This window comes from Coregonus lavaretus (genome assembly GCF_964263955.1).
Source record: "Coregonus lavaretus genome assembly, contig: HAP1_SCAFFOLD_3498, whole genome shotgun sequence".
In the NCBI taxonomy this organism is placed as follows: domain Eukaryota; kingdom Metazoa; phylum Chordata; class Actinopteri; order Salmoniformes; family Salmonidae; genus Coregonus; species Coregonus lavaretus.
Window position 1 is genome coordinate 44,735 of NW_028166257.1, and position 17,746 is coordinate 62,480.

The following is a 17,746-nucleotide window of genomic DNA, read 5'->3' on the forward strand; positions in this document are numbered from 1 at the left end:
AGGTAATATATAGAGAGAGTTGTATAGAGTACAATAATTCCTACTGCTCAGGTTAAGTGAGCCACATTAATTTATATACATATTTGCAAATATGGTGCAGTGGGGCTAGTTTGAAGCTTTGGGTTGCTAAAAAGTGTTTTTATTTCAATTAAATTCATAGTGCTTTATTGGCATGAGAAACGCAACTCTCTCGCGAGAGTTGCGTTTGGCAACGGTGAGTGACGTATCAGGAAGTTTACATACCGACAAGAAACACGAGGGCATCTGTGAATCTTCGTACACACGTTGAAGTAGGCTTTTGAAATGTCTTCTATTTTAATAAATGCCCTTTTATCAAGTTGTCATGATCCGGATACTTTGTTTAACACGTTGTGCTGGCCAAGTGATCTGTGGCCGGACACAGAAAGAGTAGAGGCACTGACAACGTTTATTGATGGGATTGGTAAACTACCCCAGTCGGACACATCTGACGATGGCGACAAAGTTGCCTTTTCAACTGCAAAAAGAGACATCTTTCTACGAAAGGTTGAGTCGATCATTTGGACACAATGTTTACCACTTCTCTTGAAAGTCTCGAACGGAGACATGGCATGCAATGGTAAAAGTGTGCAAGATGGAAGGGGTGAAATCACCAACGCTGTGTGCTGGCTTCTTTCTGTCTGCATCAACACACTGTGTGACACGGCAGTTTCAGGGCGAGTCGCCCGCACTGTCCTGCCATCCTTCCAGCTGCCAGACGGGGAGACGGAGGAAGAGCTTCCCGGTGAGGGGCGGCTGGGTATCGACGTGGCTATCGAAGCCATGTCAGTCATTCTACCCACTCTCTCATCCAACGAAGAATTGACCACGTCGATCCTCTCATCCGCCATGTCCTGTATAAAGACGTTATCGGATGCTCTGGTGTCCAAAATCACCGTTCGGCTTATTTTCACTCTCCTCAACTGCTACAGCGAGGAGAGGATAGCGAGTACACTCCAATTCATCTTAGAGGATCTGTGTAGCTGGCACAAGAGTGACAGCTCAAACACGAACTCACCTGTGGTGACAGAACGCACTTTGCTGTGTTTAACAGCTCTCTCCGACTATCTCTTCCCGCCGGCTAAACTACAGCTGCACACCCCTCCTCAAAGTCTGAGCTATACTCGACCTGACCCTCGTCGTTCTCTGCAGTTCTGGAGGATTCTACAAGATGGACTGACCCACAAAGACAACGTGTCCCGGAAGCGGGCGTTGTACCTGCTGAAAAGGTGTGTCGCTCTGTCAGAGGATGAGGCGGCCGAGTTTCCAAGCAGTTCAGTGTCAATTGAAGGTAATATGCTAATAAATGTGACAGACAGACTGACAAGCTTGATTATAATATTATCCATATGAAGCCATTTTCTTCACTGTACAGATTAATACTAAAGTCTGTAAAACAGTATAGTTTACCCTAGTTGTAACAGTATAGTTTAGCCTAGTTGTAACTATGTGAGTCCTTTGCAGATGATGAGATCATATTCAGATGGGCCCCAGACAGAAGCAAGTTGCTCAGAGAGTTCTGGGAGGACTATGCCTTGGTTATGGAGACACTGGAGGAGAACCAGGTAAGGAATATTATGGGTAACACTTGCTATGAAACCCCTCTTCATAATGCATTATACATGCATTTATAACACCATTATAACGTCATAAACAACTATTACCTTTCCTCTGTTTCTTTCCAGATTCATGTGGTCCGCCCTGTGCTCAACAGAATCCATACCTTGATCCAAACAGCAGCGAATGATAGTCAAGGTGATGAGTGTGTTTGTGTCAACCATAAGGTGACAACCCAAACCTTTTAAAATCCTGCTAAATACTGCCTACCAATGGTCCATCTGTCTTCTCTCAGGCATCAGTCTGTTCCACCCGTCATGGCTGCTGGGTGTGTACCAACGTATGTTTCACAGTGAGAACAAGTCCGTCATGAGAGAGGGAGTGTGTCACCTCCTGGTACTCCAGGTGGTCCGACGCCCTGCCTTCGCCCTGGCCTTCTCACAGGTACCTGCTACACTTGTCAATCAGTGTTAGAACATCTACCCAGAATGACCAAATTCTAGGTTTTCCCTTTTATAATATAATAATATAATATGCCATTTAGCAGACGCTTTTATCCAAAGCGACTTACAGTCATGTGTGCATAAATGTTTTACGTATGGGTGGTCCCGGGGATCGAACCCACTACCCTGGCGTTTTCTATGTTATTAGTGTATGCACTGTCCAATAGTCAGCTACTTCCTTCTCATTAGTGACGGATTGGTGGTGGTTTTGTTTCTTGGTTTGGTGGGTGAGATGAGGAGGGACGGTAGGTGTTTAGTGTATGAGAGATCTTCTTATCCTTTGTCCCCTTGTTCCTCAGTTCATTGTGGGTCCTTTTATGGATGTGATGTCTGAAAGCTCCCTCTTTCACAGGTGAGCCAGCGCTCATAGCAGCACAACAGCAAAACACAATATTGATTTATAGACACATAGATGATGCAGTTTCTGCTAGTGATGAAGTAGTGAATTAGGCCTATTTAGAGTGACTTCCACTCAAAATGTTGAGGAGGGTTATGTCTCTCAATCTCCAGGACTGCAGGCCAGAGTGTAGGAGAGTGTCCTGAGCTGGGAGTCAAGCTGCAGGTCTTCATGGTCAGGTTCTTCAGCAGCCTGCCACAGGAGAACAGAGGTACTGTAACAGAGCTTCCACACAGGGCACTGAAAAACCTGGGCCATGTTCAGTAGGATACACCCTAGTACAACGTTTTGCAGAGGAAAATGAAAATCTGGGTTCTTCTTATTGGACAAATTCATGTACATTTCAAAAAGTTTTCTCCCAACTGAACTTGACCCAGATTTTTGTACTGTAGCTTGTTGTGGTGGTAATGCAAACAGTAATGACTGTTCATCAGAGATGGTCTGTAATGCTGATCTTCTGTCCTCTGTCTCCCCAGGTCCTGTAATGCTGATCCTCTGTCCTCTGTCTCCCCAGGCCCTGTAATGCTGATCCTCTGTCCTCTGTCTCCCCAGGTCCTGTAATGTTGATCCTCTGTCCTCTGTCTCCCCAGGTCCTGTAATGTTGATCCTCTGTCCTCTGTCTCCCCAGGTCCTGTAATGTTGATCCTCTGTCCTCTGTCTCCCCAGGTCCTGTAATGCTGATCCTCTGTCCTCTGTCTCCCCAGGTCCTGTAATGTTGATCCTCTGTCCTCTGTCTCCCCAGGTCCTGTAATGTTGATCCTCTGTCCTCTGTCTCCCCAGGTCCTGTAATGTTGATCCTCTGTCCTCTGTCTCCCCAGGTCCTGTAATGTTGATCCTCTGTCCTCTGTCTCCCCAGGTCCTGTAATGCTGATCTTCTGTCCTCTGTCTCCCCAGGTCCTGTAATGCTGATCCTCTGTCCTCTGTCTCCCCAGGTCCTGTAATGTTGATCCTCTGTCCTCTGTCTCCCCAGGTCCTGTAATGTTGAACCTCTGTCCTCTGTCTCCCCAGGTCCTGTAATGCTGATCCTCTGTCCTCTGTCTCCCCAGGTCCTGTAATGCTGATCCTCTGTCCTCTGTCTCCCCAGGTCCTGTGTTGCTGCAGCTTGTCCAGCGGCTAGGCTCTCAACACTGGTGTTCTGTCCCCATCCTCTTCCTCTCTCAGGCCCTGTCCCACCTCCCTCCCTGCCCTCTCCTGGGCCCTGACGGCCTGCACGCTCTCAGGTAGCCTGTGGTTATGGGGCAAATCTGAAATAGTACCCTATTTGTTGGTCCAAAGCCCTATGAGTGCACTATATAGGGAATAGGGTGCCATTTCAAATGCAGCCATTGTCTAGACTCTAACTTGACATTAGGTTATTTATTTAGTGTTTATTATGGCCATGGTGGTATTGCTTGGTGTGGAAATGTGGATTCTATGAATCTCCATAGAACACTCTGCTTAGTCAATGGCTATGGGTAATCTGTGTCCGGGAAACTGTCCCTAAGGGTTTCTGTGTTGTATCTCAGGGAGGTGCTTCGCTCCACCATGATCACCCACCAGGTGCTACTGAGAGGAGCGGCACAGTGTTTCCTGCTAAACACCGCCCTCTCCCTGACAGATGTGGTAAGACACTATGATGTGTTTGAGGCTGTGCCACGTTGGTGCAAAGTGATGACATTTATCACCCAAATACAGTGTTGAAGAAGAGATTATAGCTATCAGCATACAAATGACAACATAATCAAAATAGCCGTTGCTAAACATGGATGATATTTGTGCCATCTTTTGCAGACCTCAGTGACGTTGGATAATGTGTTTAGTTTGCTGGTGCACTTCAGAGCAGACGAGTCTCTATGTAGAGGGACAGTACTCTGGAATCAGGTACTGTGTGGGGGTGGAATGAGGGAAGAGGTCTGTTCTTTTCAAACGTAAAAATTATAATATTTAGTGTATTTCCATCAGTTTTCCCTTGTGTATTTGTGTCTCCTCACTAGCTGTGTGACTGGCTGGCTGAAAGTGAAGGCAGCTTCAGGCCCTGTGTCAGAGAATCAGGTGATGGTACCAGTACCAGTACTTCTCCAGAGAGAGAGACTGTGAGAGGCTACGTCCAACAACAGATGGAGGCCTTCCTCAGAGTCCCGGCTAGCACAGGTGAGTCCCGGCTAGCACAGGTGAGTCCCGGCTAGCACAGGTGAGTCCCGGCTAGCACAGGTGAGTCCCGGCTAGCACAGGTGAGTCCCGGCTAGCACAGGTGAATCCGTTTTTCCAATTTACGAGTATTATCTGATCACGAATATCAACGGTTACAGATATGAGTATGTCTAGATGGACACACCTCTAGTATATACAATAGATGACTGTAATGATGAACTTTGTTGTGACGTCCTACAGAGCAGACAGACAGTGTACCAGACCCAGGAGAGGCTGAGCTGCTAGCCAGGGCCATCCTACTGTGTGTTGACACAGAGGAGAGGACTCAGAGGAGTTCTGGAGGAGAGGAGACTACTGGTGTCAGCGGTGGGATGGAGTCTGTCTTACGCCCCCTACTGGACACACTGAGCAGGCTCCACACTAATGTCTACCTTCCGCTACGCAAGACTGACAAGAGCCTGCAGCTGCTGCTACGACTACTGCAGCTCACACGCTCCAGACACACCCCTGCTGCAGTACTGCAGCTCACACGCTCCAGACACACCCCTGCTGCAGTACTGCAGCTCACACGCTCCAGACACACCCCTGCTGCAGTACTGCAGCCAGAGAAAGAGCAAGGTATTTACTGTACTCTACTGTACTCTACTGTACTCTACTCTACTGTACTGTACTGTACTGTACTGTGCTGTACTCTACTGTACTCTACTCTACTGTATTCTACTCTACTGTACTCTACCCTACTGTACTCTACTCTGCTCTACTCTACTCTACTCTGCTCTGCTCTACTCTACTCTACTCTACTGTACTCTACTCTACTCTACTCTACTCCTCTTCTTTTCTCAACTTGACTCGAGTAGTGATCCATAGCAGTGATCCATAGTAGTGATCCATAGCAGTGATCCATAGTAGTGATCCATAGCAGTGATTCATAGTAATGATCCATATTGATTCATTGCACTGGAAACATGCAACATCATATTTTCTGTATTGTAAAAATAAAAATGAACGTTTTTTGTCTTCTGTCTTATACAGAGGACAGTGTGACGGTCTCCATGGAAACGCTGATTCTGGGCGTGGTGGAGCCCATTCAGGAGTTCATCCTCCGAAGACTGAGTGGAGAACTGCAGGAGGTGAAAATGCACGCTCACTCTCACTCACTCTCACTCACATCCTACAACATTGATCATGTACCTGCATTTATCCTCAGCCTGTGTTTTGTTTGTATGTCCTCTCCAGCTATGTGATGTAGAGCGTGCTGAGCTCTACCTGTCGGTGCTGAAGGAGGTGGTGCTGATGTACAGTGTGTTAGAGTGGAACCACTCCAATGTACAGGAGGCCTATTTCCCCAGACTCCTCAGATACGTCCTGAGGACCCTAGAAGCGGACCAGGTATAGTACTACAGGATCTATCTACCCTCTCTCAAGCTGCTATCCTTCACTAGTCAATTCATAAATCATTGGATTCATGTGTCAATTTGAATAATGGGATATTTATTTTAGCGGTTACACTCTGATTTCAAAGAAGACTAGTTGAACTGCTATTTGTCATGACATATTGATATTTGTCATGGTTTTCACTATTGAACTGGAAGGGACTTCACTGTGTTTGTGTTTCTCTTAGATCCCCTCTGTGGCGGGTCAGGTGTCCAGGGCGGTTGCCATGGCGTCGTTGGCCATGACCTGTGAGGTTGCAGCGCTGGGAGTGTTCAACCTCCAATCAGAGACCATGATTCTACTGGTCGATCTGTGTTGCTACTTCTACTCCCCTGCTCCACCCCCAGCCCCTCCTCTCTCTCTGGCCAACTTCAACCAGACCCTGCTGAAACCTCCCACTGCAGATCAGTCAACAGGGTCAGTAGAGAACAGTAGAGTGTAGTATATAGTATGGATGGATGGTATTGTTTGAATGCAGATGTAATGTGTTGTTGTATAGTACACAACTAGTATAAACACTATATGGTCCTAATTTCTCTGACAGTCAGGGCTCTAAATTGTGACTGTTTTGGTCACATGCTCTTAAATATTTTGCTGTGCAACCTGGAATTTACATTTGGGAGAAAAAACATCTCCCAGAGGTTACAACTCAAATGGTAAAATGGAAATTGTGTATGGGATATGGACAGCTAAATACAGTGAGCTCCAAAAGTATTGGGACAGTGACACATTTGTTGTTGTTTTGGCTCTGTACTCCAGCACTTTGGATTTGATACAATGACTATGAGGTTAAAGTGCAGACTGACAGCTTTAATTTGAGGGTATTTTCATCCATATCAGGTGGGGAAATTACAGCACTTTTTGTACATAGTCCCCCCCATTTTAGGGGACCAAAAGTATTGGGACAAATTCACTTACACTACCATTCAAAAGTTTGGGGTCACTTAGAAATGTCCTTGTTTTCCATGAAAACACACATGACATGAGTTTGAATAGGAAATATAGCAAAATGCATAGGAAATGTAGTCATTGACAAGGTTAGAAATAATGATTTTTAATTGAAATAATAATTGTGTCCTTCAAACTTTGCTTTTGTCAAAGAATCCTCCATTTGCAGCAATTACAGCCTTGCAGACCTTTGGCATTCTAGTTGTCAATTTGTTGAGGTAATCTGAAGAGATTTCACCCCATGCTTCCTGAAGCACCTCCCACAAGTTGGATTGGCTTGATGGGCACTTCTTACGTACAATAAGGTCAAGCTGCTCCCACAACAGCTCAATAGGGTTGAGATCCGGTGAATGTGCTGGCCACTCCATTATAGACAGAATACCAGCTGACTGCTTCTTCTCTAAATAGTTATTGCATAGTTTGGGGCTGTGCTTTGGGTCATTGTCCTGTTGTAGGTGGAAATTGGCTCCAATCAAGCGCCGTCCACAGGGTATGGCATGGCATTGCAAAATGGAGTGATAGCCTTCCTTCTTCAAGATCCCTTTTACCCTGTACCAATCTCCCACTTTACCACCACCAAAGCACCCCCAGACCATCACATTGCCTCCACCATGCTTGACAGATGGCATCAAGCACTCCTCCAGCATCTTTTCATTTGGTCTGCGTCTCACAAATGTTCTTCTTTGTGATCCGAACACCTCAAACTTTGATTTGTCTGTCCATAACACTTTTTTCAAATCTTCCTCTGTCCAGTGTCTGTGTTCTTTTGCCCATCTTAATCTTTCAGTCTGAGATATTGCTTTTTCTTTGCAACTCTGCCTAGAAGGTCAGCATCCCGGAGTCGCCTCTTCACTGTTGACATTGAGACTGGTGTTTTGCAAGTACTATTTAATGAAGCTGCCAGTTGAGGACCTGTGAGGCGTCTGTTTCTCAAACTAGACACTCTAATGTATTTGTCCTCTTGCTCAGTTGTGCACCGGGGCCTCCCACTCCTCTTTCTATTCTGGATAGAGCCAGTTTGCGCTGTTCTGTGAAGGGAGTAGTACACAGCGTTGTACGAGATCTTCAGTTTCTTGGCAATTTCTTGCATGGAATAGCCTTCATTTCTCAGAACAAGAATAGACTGACGAGTTTCAGAAGAAAGTTATTTGTTTCTGGCCATTTTGAGCCTGTAATCGAACCCACAATTGCTGATGCTCCAGATACTCAACTAGTCTCAAGAAGGCCAGTTTTATTGCTTCTTTAATCAGCGCAACAGTTTTCAGCTGTGCTAACATAATTGCAAAATGGTTTTCTAATGATCAATTAGCCTTTTAAAATGATAAACTTGGATTAGCAAACACAACGTGCCATTGGAACACAGGACTGATGGATGCTGATAATGGGCCTCTGTACGTCTATGTAGATATTCCATTAAAAATCAGCCGTTTCCAGCTACAATAGCCATTTACAACATTAACAATGTCTACACTGTATTTCTGATCAATTTGATGTTATTTTAATGGACAAAAAAATTGCTTTTCTTTCGAAAACAAGGACATTTCTAAGTGACCCCAAACTTTTGAACGGTAGTTTATATGTGTATTAAAGTAGTCAAAAGTTTAGTATTTGGTCCAATATTCCCAGAACACAATGATTACATCAAGCTTGTGACTCTACAAACTTGTTGGATGTATTTGCTGTTTGTTTGTGTTGTATTTCGGATTATTTTGTGCCCACATAAAGAATCTCCAATCCAAAGTTAAATCTAGAATCGGCTTCCTATTTCGCAACAAAGCCTCCTTCACTCATGCTGCCAAACATGCCCTCGTAAAACTGACTATCCTACCGATCCTTGACTTCGGCGATGTCATTTACAAAATAGCCTCCAACACTCTACTCAGCAAATTGGATGTAGTCTATCACAGTGCCATCCGTTTTGTCTCCAAAGCCCCATACACTACCCACCACTGTGACCTGTACGCTCTTGTTGGCTGGTCCTCACTACATGTTCGTCGTCAAACCCACTGGCTCCAGGCCATCTATAAATCACTGCTAGGCAAATCCCCGCCTTATCTTAGCTCATTGGTCACCATAGCAGCACCCACCCGTAGTCTGCGCTCCAGCAGGTATATCTCACTGGTCATTCCCAAAGCCAACACCTCCTTTGGCCGCCATTCCTTCCAGTTCTCTGCTGCCAATGACTGGAACGAATTGCAAAAATCTCTGAAGCTGGAGACTCTTATCTCCCTCACTAACTTTAAGCATCAGTTGTCAGAGCACCTTACCGATCACTGCACCTGTACACAGCCCATCTGAAATTAGCCCACCCAACTACCTCATCCCTATATTGTTATTTATTTTGCTCTTTTGCACCCCAGTATCTCTATTTGCACATCTAGCATTCCAGTGTTAATACTATTGTAATTATTCTGCACTATAGCCTATTTATTGCCTTACCTCCATAACTTGCTACATTTGCACACACTGTATATATATTTTCTGTTGTATTTTTGACTTTATGTTTTTTACCCCATATGTAACTCTGTGTTGTTTTTATCGCACTGCTTTGCTTTATCTTGGCCAGGTCGCAGTTGTAAATGAGAACCTGTTCTCAACTGGCTTACCTGGTTAAATAAAGGTGAAAATAAATAAATAAAAATAAATAAATAAATATTGATTTTGTTAGGATCTCTTTTAGCCCGAAGGCTAGTCTTCCAAGAGTTCTTAAGAAATATAAAAAACATACAGAAATTTGAAAAACAACAATAGCAAAGTAAGAACACAAACAAGATCCATGTTTCTATTACCTCTACATATTACACGTTACACACCCCAGCCTACCCCTTCTCCACCCACATACTGTTTTTTTACATTTTAAATCAATTAGCAGTCGCTCTTATCCAGAGCAACTTACAGCAGTGAGTGCATAATTTTTTTTTTTTCTCGTACTGGTCCCCCGTGGGAATCAAACCTACAACCCTGGCGTTGCAAACGCCATGCTCTACCAACTGAGCTACACAGGACCTATACCTCATGTGCATATTAATTTAAATACAACAGAACATATTACAATAACCTCTTAGACTCACTCTAGTCGTTCAAAACATTTTGTGAATTTATCTCTTAAAACAACTATTTGTCAAGTTTAAAAAAAACTTTCAAGGAGTTCCAGGACTACACTGCCCTGAAACTAAAAGCTATTTTGCACAGCTCTAATGTGGGTTTTGGTGGCCTTGGTAATCAGAGGTCCCTAGTAGAAGTAATGTGTGTGTGTGTGTGTGTGTGTGTGTGTGTGTTGTCTGGGAGATAGTAGTAATCAGAGGGCCTTACTGATATCTCTGATAATTAAGAGTTTGTCATCTGTCCACAGTGTTTCAGAGCAGGGTCCTCTCCTCCAGGACTGGGGCCGAATGGCAGCTAATTTCATCCGGGACCAGTGGACGTGCCTGGGCTACGGGAGGAGGATAGGACCCCCCGGGCCCATGGAGCTCCCCAGGGCGTCAGGGTCTCTCCAGGCTGCTATAGAGGCCCTGTCTCTGCTACCCAGTGGCCTGGTACTGCCTGTACTGGACTTCATGGCCTCCATGTTGCCACAGGTGAGTCTCTCTTTTTTATTTCACCTTTATTTAACCAGGTAAGCCAGTTGAGAACAAGTTCTCATTTACAACTGCGACCTGGCCAAGATAAAGCAAAGCAGTGCGATAAAAACAACAACACAGAGTTACATATGGAATAAACAAAACGTACAGTCAATAACACAATAGAAAATCTATATACAGTGTGTGCAAATGTAGTAAGTTATGGAGGTAAGGCAATAAATAGGCCATAGTGCAAAATAATTACAATTTAGTATTAACACTGGAATGATAGATGTGCAGAAGATGATGTGCAAATAGAGATACTGGGGTGCAAATTAGCAAAATAAATAACAATATGGGGATGAGGTAGTTGGGTGGGCTAATTTCAGATGGGCTGTGTACAGGTGCAGTGATCGGTAAGCTACTCTGACAACTGATGCTTAAAGTTAGTGAGGGAGATAAGAGTCTCCAGCTTCAGAGATTTTTGCAGTTTGTTCCAGTCATTAGTAGCAGAGAACTGGATGGAATGGCGGCCAAAGGAGGTGTTGGCTTTGGGGATGACCAGTGAGATATACCTGCTGGAGCGCATACTACGGGTGGGTGTTGCTATGGTGACCAATGAGCTAAGATAAGGCGGGGATTTGCCTAGCAGTGATTTATAGATGACCTGGAGCCAATGGGTTTGGCGACGAATATGTAGTGAGGGCCAGCCAACGAGAGCGTACAGGTCACAATGGTGGGTAGAATATGGGGCTTTGGTGACAAAACGGATGACACTGTGATATACTACATCTAATTTGCTGAGTAGAGTGTTGGAGGCTATTTTGTAAATGACATCGCCGAAGTCAAGGATCGGTAGGATAGTCAGTTTTACGAGGGCATGTTTGGCAGCATGAGTGAAGGAGGCTTTGTTGCAAAATAGGAAGCCGATTCTAGATTTAACTTTGGATTGGAGATGCTTAATGTGAGTCTGGAAGGAGAGTTTGTGGTCTAACCAGACACCTAGGTATTTGTAGTTGTCTACATATTCTAAGCCAGACCCGCCGAGAGTAGTGATTCTAGTCGGCAGGCGGGTGCAAGCAGCATTCGATTGAAGAGCATGCATTTAGTTTTACTAGCGTTTAAGAGCAGTTGGAGGCTATGGAAGGAGTGTTGTATGGCATTGAAGCTTGTTAGGAGGTTTGTTAACAGTGTCCAATGAAGGGCCAGATGTATACAAAATGGTGTCGTCTGCATAGATGTGGATCTGAGAGTCACCAGCAGCAAGAGCGACATCATTGATATACACAGAGAATAGAGTCGGCCCGAGAATTGAACCCTGTGGCACCCCCATAGAGACTGCCAGAGGTAGTTGGTGAACCGGGGGAGGCAGTCATTTGAGAAACCAAGGCTATTTAGTCTACCAATAAGAATGCGGTGATTTACAGAGTCAAAAGCCTTGGCCAGGTCGATGAAGACAGCTGCACAGTACTGTCTTTTATCGATCGCGGTTATAATATCGTTTAGGACCTTTTGCGTGGCTGAGGTGCACGGAAACCAGATTGCATAGAGCAGAAGGTACGGTGGGATTCGAAATGGACGGGGATCTGTAACAGTTTGGATCTAGAGTGTCACCCCCTTTGAAGAGGGGGTTGACTGCGGCAGCTTTCCAATCTCTGGGGATCTCAGATGATACGAAAGAGAGGTTGAACATGCTAGTAATAGGGGTTGCTACAATTTCGGCGGCTAATTTTAGAAAGAAAGGGTCCAGATTGTCTAGCCCAGCTGATTTGTAGGGGTCCAGATTTTGCAGCTCTTTCAGAACATCAGCTATCTGAATTTGGGTGAATGAGAAGCGGGGGGGGGGGGGGGGGGGGGGGCATGGGCAAGTTGCGGGGGGTAGGGGGGGGGGGGGGGGGGGGGCCGGGGTAGGGGTAGCCAGGTGCAAAACATGGCCAGCCATAGCAAAATGCTTATTGAAATTCTCGATTATCGTAGATTTATCGGTGGTGACAGTGTTTCTTAGCCTCAGTGCAGTGGGCAGCTGGGAGGAGGTGCTCTTATTCTCCATGGACTTTACAGTGTCCCAAAACTTTTTGGCGTTAGTGCTACAGGATGCAAATTTCTGTTTGAAAAAGCTAGCCTTTGCTTTCCTAACTGATTGTGTATATTGATTCCTGACTTCCCTGAAAAGTTGCATATCGCGGGGGCTGTTCGATGCTAATGCAGTACGCCACAAGATGTTTTTGTGCTGGTCAAGGGCAGTCAAGTCTGGGGTGAACCAGGGGATATATCTGTTCTTAGTTCTGAATTTTTTGAATGGGGCATGCTTATTTAAGATGAGGGAAAGCACTTTTAAAGAACAACCAGGCAGCCTCTACTGATGGAATGAGGTCAATATCCATCCAGGATACCCGGGCCAGGTCAAGTAGAAAGGCCTGCTCGCTGAAGTGTTTTAGGGAGCGTTTGACAGTGATGAGGGGTGGTCGTTTGACCTCTGACCCATTACGGACGCAGGCAATGAGGCAGTGATCGCTGAGATCCTGGTTGAAGACAGCGGAGGTGTATTTAGAGGGTCAATTAGTCAGGATGATATCTATGAGGGTGCCCATGTTTACGGATTTAGGGTTGTACCTGGTAGGTTCCTTGATAATTTGTGTGAGATTGAGGGCATCTAGTTTAGATTGTAGGACGGCCGGGGTGTTAAGCATATCCCAGTTTAGGTCACCAAGCAGTATGAACTCTGAGGATAGATGGGGGGCAATACATTCACATATGGTGTCCAGGGCACAGCTGGGGGCTGAGGGGGGTCTGTAGCAAGCAGCAACAGTGATAGACTTATTTCTGGAGAGGTGTATTTTTAGAAGTAGAAGCTGTTTGGGCACAGACCTGGATAGTATGATAGAGCTCTGCAGGCTATCTCTACAGTAGATTGCAACTCCACCCCCATTGGCAGTTCTATCTAGATGGAAAATGTTGTCGTTGGGGATGGACATTTCAGAGTTTTTGGTGCTTCCTAAGCCAGGATTCAGACACTGCTAGAACATCAGGGTTGGTGGAGTGTGCTAATGCAGTGAGTAACACAAACTTAGGGAGGAGGCTTCTGATGTTAACATGCAAAAAGCAAAGACTTTTACGGTTACAGAAGTCAACAAATGATAGCTCCTGGGGAGTAGGAGTGATACTGGGGGCTACAGGGCCTGGGTTAACCTCTACATCACCAGAGGATCAGAGGAGGAGTAGAATAAGGATACAACTGATATGGTCATGTCCACTACCTAGCTGAGACATTGCTTCTCATCCAGCTCTCTACAGGTTTGTCCACACCAACAACCATGTTTAAAGGGATAGTTCACCCAAATTACTAAATTACATATTTCCTTACCTTGTAAGCAGTCTATGGGGAAAGACAGTGAAATCCAAGCCTTGGTTTTGTTTAACAACTGATTTAGACAGCAACAGTGTTTCAAAAAAAAAAAGGATATAGTGGCCATGTGGTCAACACATTTATGTCCTGTTTTATATGGCTTCTGATAAGGCCATATGAGATAGTGAACCTGTATTCCCCCCTCCCACCACCAGGTGGCACTGTCTGAGGAGGCCCTCTGTGTAGAGGCTGTGACTGTCTCCTGGAAGTTGGTGCTGGGACTGAGCAGTAACCCTCATGACTTCTGGCCCACCCTGCAGGGCTTTGTGTCCATGGCCTTTCACCACAGCCTGTTGGCGTTAACAGAGGAGCAGGCACCTGTGCTCACTGCTATTCTACAACAGGTAACTAGAGGGAGGCATGGGGGATCAACACCTGGGTTCAAATGGTGTTTAAAATCTTTCAAATACTTTGAGCTTTTGACTGAGCCCACAGATGAGCGGGCTTTGTACTTCTGGGACTATTCAATTGGTTCCATTTCACCAGGCAAGTTCAATCAAGAGCAGCTAAAGTATTTTATTAAAGAAAATAAATACTAATTGAACCCATGTCTGGATGGAATAGATCCGTGTGGTGTCAGGCAACTTACTACATATTCACTACTTGGAGAAATGTGTCTTGGCAAGTAGTTTCAGGTATATGTTCAACAGAAAATGTAGTGGTTATCATGGGTATTAATAACACAACATTGATGTGGACACAATTGATGTGTAATTAACCCACTACTGACTCCACTTCATTTCTAGATAGCTGTTGAGCTGACGGACCTCTCCCAGGCCAAGACCGGTGTATTCAACGTTCTGATCCAACACTGCTGCCACACCTGGCTGCCCTCTGACCCAGGAAGTGAAGGCCAGAGCCAATCAGACGCCATGTTCTCCAGTGCCCTACTGCACCCTGACATCCTGACTGAGGCATGTGTGTATGGACCCGTGTTCAGGAGGGACCAAAGGTGTGTGTGTATGTGTGTGTGTGTGGGGGGGAGTGTGAGGAGTGTGTGAGAAAGAGAAAGAGAGTGAGAGTTAGTGAGTGAGAGTGGAAGTGAGTGAGAGTGGAAGTGAGTGAGAGTGGCTGAGAGTAAGTGAGAGTGACTGAGTGTTCAGGGCTTATTGCAGTGGTTGTTCTAAATGTTGTGGACTGAGGGTCATGTCATGTCTGGATAATGGCTGGTCTTCTCCATAGGCTGATCCAGGAGGTCCAGGTCTATGTGGAGGGGCTTGGAGAGGAGTGTGCTGCTAACACCACTGTCCCCAGGTCAGCTGCTGAACTCAGTTCATGTACTTTACTGTACTATACTGTAGTCTATTCTACTGTACTACTGTGGTCCTCTGGAGCTCAGTTGGTAGAGCATGGTGCTTGCAACTCCAGGATAGTGGGTTTGATTCCCAGGACCACCCATACGTAAAATGTATGCATACATGACTGTAAGTTGCTTTGGATAAAGGTGTCTGCTAAATGGCATATATTAGTATTATTTATTACTGTAGTGGGACTGGAACCTATTACCTGACCCCTCACTGTAGTGGGACTGGAACCTATTACCTGACCCCTCACTATAGTGGGACTGGAACCTATTACCTGACCACTCACTGTAGTGGGACTGGAACCTATTACCTGACCCCTCACTATAGTGGGACTGGAACCTATTACCTGACCACTCACTGTAGTGGGACTGGAACCTATTACCTGACCCCTCACTATAGTGGGACTGGAACCTATTACCTGACCCCTCACTATAGTGGGACTGGAACCTATTACCTGACCCCTCACTATAGTGGGACTGGAACCTATTACCTGACCCCTCACTATAGTGGGACTGGAACCTATTACCTGACCCCTCACTATAGTGGGACTGGAACCTATTACCTGACCACTCACTGTAGTGGGACTGGAACCTATTACCTGACCCCTCACTATAGTGGGACTGGAACCTATTACCTGACCACTCACTGTAGTGGGACTGGAACCTATTACCTGACCCCTCACTATAGTGGGACTGGAACCTATTACCTGACCCCTCACTATAGTGGGACTGGAACCTATTACCTGACCCCTCACTAGAGTGGGACTGGAACCTATTACCTGACCCCTCACTATAGTGAGACTGGAACCTATTACCTGACCCCTCACTATAGTGGGACTGGAACCTATTACCTGACCCCTCACTATAGTGGGACTGGAACCTATTACCTGACCCCTCACTATAGTGGGACTGGAACCTATTACCTGACCCCTCACTATAGTGGGACTGGAACTTATTACCTGACCCCTCACTGTACTGTGTTGGGGCTAAATAAAACATGGAGTTGACCATGTCACTGACAATAGTGGACATTCTTTGTACTATAGTCAACAGTGAATGTAGTCCATATTTCTCTTCAGAGATACATTTATCTCTGTGCTTTCTCTCTCTCAGTGACAACAGGGATGAGCAGTTCCCACGTGTGTGTGTCCTGGCGTTCCTCAGCCGCCTCCAGCCCTCTAATCAGCTGCATGAGAGACTGATGGAAGAGCTGGTTCTCCGCTTGCTGAAGAAGGTAAGACCAGGGCTCTTCCTCAGTTAGTCTTTCCTCGCGGCCTCTCTCCTTACCTCCTTGTCAAAATGCATTAGAGGAGAACATCCAAGGTTCCTCCTCTCAGATCTTATCCTCCAATGAATTTTGAGCAGGAGACGACCAGAGAGGACGGTAGGAATCAAGGAAAGACTGACACTGCTGGAGATTTGGCTTGTTCATAGTCCATGATGTCTACTCATTCAGTGTGTTCACAGCATCACACACATTAATCCAGTTCATACTCCAGTAATATATTAAAGACCATTGTCCATCTCCCTGAGCTCCAACACAGTAGTTATTAGTTAATGTGTAGTTTTAAAGATAAGTATTTTTCTCTTTCAGGATGAGGCCATATCTAAGTCGAAACAGCGTTACTATAGCAACTCCCTGCAGCATCGCGTGAAGAACAGGGTGTGGCAGACACTGCTGATGCTGCTACCCAAACTGAGAGCGGTGAGACACACACACACACACACAAACAATACACACACACACACACACACACATACACACACACACACAAACAATACACACAAACAATACACACACACCTGAATTAACCCTCTATTAACCCTGTGTTTGTGTTCATCCAGGAGTTTGTAGGTAGCATTCTGGGTCGTGTGTTTGAGGCAGGCTTCGTCAGTAACCAGGCCTCAGTCAAGTACCTGATAGAGTGGAAGATGGTTCTAATCCTAGTCCAGTACCCTGAACACATAGACCGACTCTGGGCCTGCTTCGCTGTGGTGAGTGCTTACACTTTTCGTATGTGTATGTGATCACTGCGGGAATTGAACCCTCAACCTTGGTGTTGCTAGTGCCACACTCTTACCCACTGAGCCACACAGGACCACAAAAACTGGTATCTATTGTATTGTCACTGAATGAAAACTGGTATCTATTGTATTGTCACTGATTGAAAACTGACATCTATTGTATTGTCACTGATTGAAAACTGGCATCTATTTTCACTGGCTCAAAGAACTTGTAATAGTCATTATTGATCTATAGCCGGTGTGTCTTATTGATGTGATTTGTGTCTTTGTGAACAGGACCAAGAGAAGACCAAGACCAGTATCTGTACCTTCCTGTCTGTGTTGGTCCACCTCAACATCATCATGCCTAAACTCAAGGAGAAGGTAAGGTCCACATATCACAATCATCAAGTAAAACCTTCAAAGCACAGGGGACTCTTCCTCCTCTCCTGACCCGCTCTCCTCCTCCTCTGTGTCCCTCCCTAC

General features: G+C 45.5%; 1 protein-coding gene across 1 annotated transcript; it reads left to right on the forward strand.

Moving 5' to 3' along the window:
• Positions 1-261: 261 nt before the first annotated feature.
• On the forward strand, positions 262-17,644 carry LOC311114931 (putative methyltransferase TARBP1; the record flags this gene model as incomplete). Its single annotated transcript, XM_084190151.1, has 22 exons — positions 262-1,309; positions 1,483-1,583; positions 1,704-1,773; positions 1,871-2,019; positions 2,378-2,430; positions 2,589-2,686; positions 3,560-3,695; positions 3,981-4,077; positions 4,246-4,335; positions 4,449-4,605; positions 4,846-5,223; positions 5,638-5,735; positions 5,842-5,994; positions 6,227-6,456; positions 10,340-10,565; positions 14,109-14,297; positions 14,700-14,905; positions 15,136-15,207; positions 16,370-16,490; positions 16,851-16,961; positions 17,102-17,251; positions 17,558-17,644. Coding segments are annotated over exons 1-22 (3,978 nt in total), but the record flags the coding sequence as incomplete, so codon positions are not given.
• Positions 17,645-17,746: the final 102 nt, after the last annotated feature.